This window comes from Oncorhynchus tshawytscha, linkage group LG16, assembly GCF_018296145.1.
Source record: "Oncorhynchus tshawytscha isolate Ot180627B linkage group LG16, Otsh_v2.0, whole genome shotgun sequence".
NCBI lineage: Eukaryota > Metazoa > Chordata > Actinopteri > Salmoniformes > Salmonidae > Oncorhynchus > Oncorhynchus tshawytscha.
This window is the reverse complement of record NC_056444.1, coordinates 60,746,984-60,753,877: the sequence shown is the minus strand read 5'-3', so window position 1 is coordinate 60,753,877 and position 6,894 is coordinate 60,746,984. Positions and strand designations below refer to the sequence as shown.

The 6,894-nt window shown below is 38.7% G+C and overlaps 1 protein-coding gene across 1 annotated transcript; it reads right to left on the bottom strand.

Annotated features, from left to right (window-relative positions):
* Window positions 1-1,137: 1,137 nt before the first annotated feature.
* On the bottom strand, window positions 1,138-2,261 carry sst7 (somatostatin family member 7). The gene is made up of 2 exons (XM_024376583.2): window positions 1,951-2,261; window positions 1,138-1,417 (listed from the first exon to the last, which is right to left on the bottom strand). The coding sequence occupies exons 1-2, from the start codon at window positions 2,050-2,052 to the stop codon at window positions 1,184-1,186; spliced, it is 336 nt and encodes a 111-aa protein (XP_024232351.1). The 5' UTR covers window positions 2,053-2,261; the 3' UTR covers window positions 1,138-1,183.
* Window positions 2,262-6,894: the final 4,633 nt, after the last annotated feature.

The following is a 6,894-nucleotide window of genomic DNA, read 5'->3' as shown; positions in this document are numbered from 1 at the left end:
CCGGCTGATGGACGAGACTAGATATGAGAGACTCCCCTTTGCAAATTATGAATGCATGACAGGGTTAGAAAACGAATGTAAGCAAGGCTTCACATTTTGAAGAAAACATACACATTTTTACAAACATATCTGTTCTTGGCCAAAATATATTTTTTAATCATTAAAGAAAAGGTTTATCTGTAAACTCTATCTTAACTGTAGGTCAATTGTAGATCCTGTAAATATCACTTACAAATTGTTAAAATATTAGTTGACAAATAAAAAATATATTTGTTGTGTTGATGATATTTGATCAATACTAGTGTTCTTTAGGATATGTTTTGCAGATAAAGAGCTAACAAATTAAGCTTGGCAGAAAGGGTAAGCTATGCTCAGCAAGTTGTGTTGTTGTTCTGGACAAACAAATAGGAATTTATGAGTATCTTTGACAAGACCAGAAAATGTAAAGAGATCTCAAACATACCTGTCCACACAAATATAATTAATTGGCACTGGCATTCATTGGCACAATCCTTCACCAAGAGATTAAGCCATATCGCTATCAATCTATACACATCCATTTGACCTAACCCCTCTGGATCAGAGAGGTGCGGGGGGCTGCCTTAATCGACATCCACATCTTCGGTGCCCGTGGAACAGTGGGTGAACTGCTTTGCTCCGGCAGAACGACAGATTTTTACCTTGTTAGACCGCTGTGAAATGTGTTTTCCATAAGCAAAAATATTTTGTTTTCAGCTGTTTGATGCTGGCGTACAAAACAGAAAGTTAAATATTCAAAAACTAAACTTAAGAACCGTACACATAGAAATATCACACATAGAACAGATCTACCACTACCTAGACTTGCTTTGAATGAGAATGACAGATCTATAATGCACATTTCTATGGGAATTTGGTCAGTTGCCCATGTAATGTGAACAAAGAAAAAAAAGAGACTTTTCACCATAACCATGCTTTATTGTTTTTGGATCATCTAAAATAAATAAATACATACATAAATTGAGAAATAAATCATCAATATTTAAAACAGACTGTCAGTGTCTCAAAGGTCATTGAGAGCGATCTTCAAACTGGGTGGATGATATGTACAGCTCAGGTCTACCACAGTTCATGTTGGGTCTGGGTCAGATTGTGTTGTTTTGCGGGTCAACCGGAGCATAGCGGGGCTGACTGGATATCACTATTAGCAGGAGGTGAAGGTTTTCCAGAAGAAGTTTTTACAGGGGGCTTTGCGGTCGCGCTGCGGCAGCTGTGATAGCCTGTTGTAGGCGGCCCTCTCCTCCAGTCGAGACTCTAGGGGCTCCTCTAGATCCACAGGGGACACCCCTTCTTCGGGCAGCATGTTGGTGTCCGTCGCTCCGTCTAACAAGCCAGACACCAGCTTGAGAATCAGCTCTTTGCGCTCTTTACTCAATTCCTAATAGAAAGGCAGAACAGGTGGCAAATCAATGGTTGCGTATATGTAGAAATATATAAATATGTCAATGTTAGCTACAAAGAAATTGTATATTTTGTTGACCTAGGTGACCTATTTCTTTATCAACTGACAAACCAGGTTAGAAATATTTGTTTCATTCAAATAAAAAAGCCATCATTTAATTCGTTATGAAAATGTATAAATGAAATTTCAAACCCATTACTAAAAAGAAATATAAAACCATTAAATTGTACTAATTTATTAAATATCAGTTATTGATAATTGATCACGACAAATGAATTTGTCAAATCAAACACAATTTTATAATTTTATAATGATTGATCAAACATTTTATAATGATTATTTTTTTAAACCTTTTTAATAATTAAAAAAATACATTTGAACACACATTTATCTGACAACCATAAAAAGCATAATGAAAATAACAATTGATGATACAAGTAATAGTAAAACATGACAATAAAAATTGTATGAAACATAGTTAATAATATAAAATGAAATTCTCTACTCACCCTGTTAAGTAGTGGGCTCCTTTCTTCGACAGGAAGCACGGCGGCTGCTCTAACACTGTATAGAACCCCCATGAGAGACGCTAAAATGACCAGGAGCTGCATGCTGAGAGGGAGAGAGCAGGGGATGGACGACAGGCAGACACTAAATTAAGAGACAGACAGAGAGAGAGAGAGATATATCTGGAGGGAGCGTGGTGAGAGTTCAGTGGGAGAACAGAGAGTGGTCGAGAAGGTGCACTGGTAGCCTTGGATAGGTTACTGTCTGAACACTAAAGCGATGTTGATTCTTAAGCTCTACCTCCAAAGTCCCCCACTCCTTTATAGCCCTCTCTCCCTGTCTACCACTGACGCAGAAAGTGATGGGTGTATGACGGTGGGGTGGGGGGGGTCAGAGGAAAACAAATGGACTCATTGATCAGTTAACCCCTTGACTAATGGTGAGACGTTTTCACGTCATGTGTCTAAGAATAGTTCTGACATCAATATCAAAATAATACATTGACAGTAATTTTATGTGTATCAAGCCATCTGCAAAAAAGTGATCTCTGGCAGGTGTCATTTCCGGGGTTTTACCAGATGTATGCAGCACGGTACGTGAGGACTTCAAACATTAGACAACCAGCTTGAAAAAGGTTCTTCATCCTGATTCTAGTTTATTAATCCGAATAATGTTGTATTTTTTCCTTCAAATGTTTCTATTTAAAAAGATACAATAAAACCAAGGCACAGAGTCAAGGGCATGTATTTTATTCAGGACACAAATAAATAAGTGCCCTTTACTCTGTGCCTTGGTTGTACCACCCATTCTATCCACAGATCTATTGTATATTTCTCTGCATACAATTCCTCTCCCTCTGATTTCAACTCCAAAACCTTGAGATTACAATCGAACTGTCTGACGCCTGCTATGCCTTGCAGCACTGCGCCGACTACAAAGGGTTTGGCCATCTGTCTGTTTTCAGATCACCACATGAGAACAAGCTGTGAGCCTGTGAGACACAATAAATGCATCTACTGTCAACGGCATGTCAGATTTGGGCACTTCATTCAACAAAACACAACCGCTTTAACTGGTGTCCCTTTAGCTAATGCCTTTGTATCAAACCATACTCTTTCATCCAATTGTGGAATGGCTCCATGTATAATACAGGAGAGAGTTTTCACCGGCTCCCATCCCCTGACAGGTCGGTTACTCATGAGTAGGAGCCCGTCCTCTGTTTTACTCTTGTGGATAAGGCACTCTGGTGAAATGTGTCTTAAGCCAGACACTCTTGATTTTAAAGTCCAGATATCCCGTTTTCTTCATTTACCAGTTCGTGATTGTAGTCTTTCTGTTTCCATGCTCACCCTAAGGATTCATATTCTTATGGAGTTTGTGTTTGGGCTGAGCACACGGATATGAAATGAGCTTTACTCTCAACTTCTATTCAGACAATATACTTTGTGATTATCAGCGTGGAGGAATATGGAGTCTATGATGGCTTAGTTTAGGTAGAAAGCATTCATGTTTTTAAAAGGGCATTCTGGGATTGGTACATCCATTTTTGGACTTCTAACGTAATTATATATAGCCATTGATTCTTGAACAATATACCTGTTTTATTCCATTGTTTGTAAACAATTTAGCTTATTTTTTAACACACACTGCTTCAAAACATGGTTAAAACTATAATGTTTTATATCCTTGCATCCATCCGTTCTCCAGCCCCATCCCTCAGCTATTTACCAAAACAAGTGGTGGGGTGACTATGTTAGCTATGTTATTTTTCAAATCCTGATTTCCCCTTCAGTGCATTGATTGCATTTACATGTTATATTGTTGCCTATAGGCCTAGGCTAAATCAATCTGCCCAGACATACACTACACTTCAAAATGTTGGGGTCACTTAGAAGTGTCCTTGTTTTTGAAAATAAGGCCATTTTTTTTGTCCATTTAAAGTAGCATAAAATTTATCAGAAATACAGTGTAGACATTGCTAATGTTGTAAATGACTATTGTAGCTAGAAACAGCTGATTTTTAATGGAATATCTACGTAGGCGTACAGAGGCCCATTATCAGCAACCATTACTCCTTGTGTTGTGTTAGCTAATCCAAGTTTATCATTTTTAAAAGACAAATTGATCATTAGAAAACCCTTTTGCAATTATGTTAGCACAGCTGAATACTGTTGTGATGATTTAAAGAAGCAATAAAACTTTAGACTATTTGAGTATCTGGAGTATCAGTATTTGTGGGTTTGATTAAAGGCTCAAAACGGCCAGAAGCAAATAACTTTCTTCTGAAACTCGTCAGTCTATTCTTGTTCTGAGAAATGAAGGCTATTCCATGTGTGAAATTGCCAAGAAACTGAAGATCTCATACAACGCTGTGTACTACTCCCTTCACAGAACTGGCTGGCTCTAACCAGAATAGAAAGAGGAGTGGGAGGCCCCGGTGCACAACTGGGCAAGAGGACAAGTACATTAGAGTGTCTAGTTTGAGAAACAGACGCCTCACAAATCCTCAACTGGCAGCTTTATTAAATAGTACCTGCAAAACACCCGTCTCGACATCAACAGTGAAGAGGCGACTCTGGGATGCTGGCCTTCTAGGCAGAGTTGCAAAGAAAAAGCCGTATCTCAGACTGGCCAATAAATAGAAAAGATTAAGATGGGCAAAATAACACAGACACTGGACAGAGGAAGAAAAAAGTGTTATGGACAGACAAATCTAAGTTTGATGTGTTCAGATCACAAAGTAGAACATTCATGAGATGCCGAAAAAATGAATGCTGGAAGAGTGCTTGACACCATCTATCAAGCATGGTGGAGGCAATGTGATGGTCTGGTGATGCTTTGGTGTTGGTAAAGTGGGAGATTTGTACAGTGTAAAAAGGATCTTGAAGAAGGAAGGCTATCACTCCATTTTGCAACGCCATGCCATACCCTGTAGACGGTGCTTAATTGGAGCCAATTTCCTCCACAACAGGACAATGACCCAAAGCACAGCTCCAAACTATGCAATAACTATTTAAAGAAGAAGCAGTCAGCTGGTGTTCTGCCTATAATGGAGTGGCCAGCACAGTCACCAGATCTCAACCCTATTGAGCTGTTGTGGGAGCAGCTTGACCGTATGGTACGTAAGATGTGCCAAGGGCGAGCCAATCCAACTTGTGGAAGGTGCTTCAGGAAACATGGGGTGAAATCTCTTCAGATTACCTCAACAAATTGACAACTAGAATGCCAAAGCTCTGCAAGGCTGTAATTGCTGCAAATGGAGGATTCTTTGACGAAAGCTAAGTTTGAAGGACACAATTATTATTTCAATTAAAAATCATTATTTATAACCGTGTCAATGTCTTGACTATATTTCCTATTAATTGTTTTCATGGAAAACAAGGACATTTCTAAGTGACCCCCAAACTTTTGAACGGTAGTGTAGGTCTCAATGATGTACTGTATTTGTGATTGGCCTCGGGCAGTTATAGCCATGACAACATTCATGATATTATTATCACAGTTAATTTTATCACCTGTCTTGTGTGTATTTGGAGAGGAAAGGCCAGGGGTTCAGTTTATCAAAGTGATACTGCAAATTTCTGCACCAACAACATCCTTGGGCGAATTTAAATCTAAATTTAACATGTTATTTTTTAAATTCAAATGATTCCGTTTGTAGTGTTTGCAGTATTAACCTCATCATTGTGTGATGTGGAACCACATAGGGCACCCACACATCAGCCTCTTTGATATTCGTGCACACACGTCCAAATGGATTCCCCATGAGGCCAAACAGGTTTTTTTTTACACTTCATGGCTGAAAAAATCCAAAGATTAATGTGTTGAAATGAGAGTGCCCTGAGGAAGATTGGTGATTTGGTGTGTTTGAAGGATTTACGGCAACAGACCTCTCTATCGAATATACACAGCCCTCCCTGAGAGAAACTTCAAATATAGGAACTGTCAGCATAACACCCTGCAAAGTTCCTGACGAAGTATGTCTAATGGGCATGTTTTCCTTCATTTTCCTCTCATCAACTGCATCACTTGGCCTGGAGCTTCACTTTGACAGACCTCTCTGGAACTTAGACACACACACACACACACACACACACACACACACACACAGAAAAAGTTCACAACAACACTAAAAATATTGTTGGCAAGCTTAGTGAAGTTGGTCCCATAAACACTACATAAATGCTTCACAAATAATCTATAAGCGTGTATTTAATTAATATTGTAGTATTTCTATAATGGTATATAAACCTACATAGTGCGTTGTCACATTCGGCAATTCAACCTACAGTGGAATTGTTAAGTCACCCTTCACATACCATTTATAGAGCGTGCCATATGCTTATAGATGATTTGTGAAGCATTAATGTAGTGCATATGAAGCCTTTATGTTTTCTATTTGTAGCTTTTATAATTTCTACTTTTAAAGTAGGAATATAAAGTCATCTTTATATGACTGGGGTTGTTTTGATTCTTAATTATCCACCTTTTTAATTAAACAATGTCCATGTCCAGATTCATGTCAGACTGAGGACTGAATATATCATATGTACACTGTACCATGAAGGATACTCCTATTCTTACCCATCATCACAAAGCTGCACTGCAATCATAAATAAAGGGAGACATGAAGCTGAACATTGTCCTGACAGAGGGCTTCATATGTTATACATTGTGCCATGAGGGATATTATATTCTATACCCATCTTCATCACAAAGCTGCACTGCAAGAGGTTACTGACCATGATATCAATACCCATTGATCATAAGTACAGCACAGCGAGAAAATGTAGCCAGAAATTATATACTGTCACTATATCAGAGTTAAAAGCCACAGAGACCAGCAGTGGCGAAACGTCATTCAGGGAAAGTGGGGCGCAGCCCCACCATTATCCAACAGATGGTTCTGTTTTGCATGTAATTCTGGCATTAATTTGTGTCACAAA

Excerpts from the sequence above, each read along its gene's own strand:
- sst7 (XM_024376583.2), bottom strand. The coding sequence starts at position 2,052 with ATGCAGCTCCTGGTCATTTTAGCGTCTCTCATGGGGGTTCTATACAGT. Across the intron at positions 1,418-1,950 it reads GGAGCCCACTACTTAACAGG|GAATTGAGTAAAGAGCGCAA; the intron begins GTGAGTAGAGAA and ends CCTTTCTATTAG.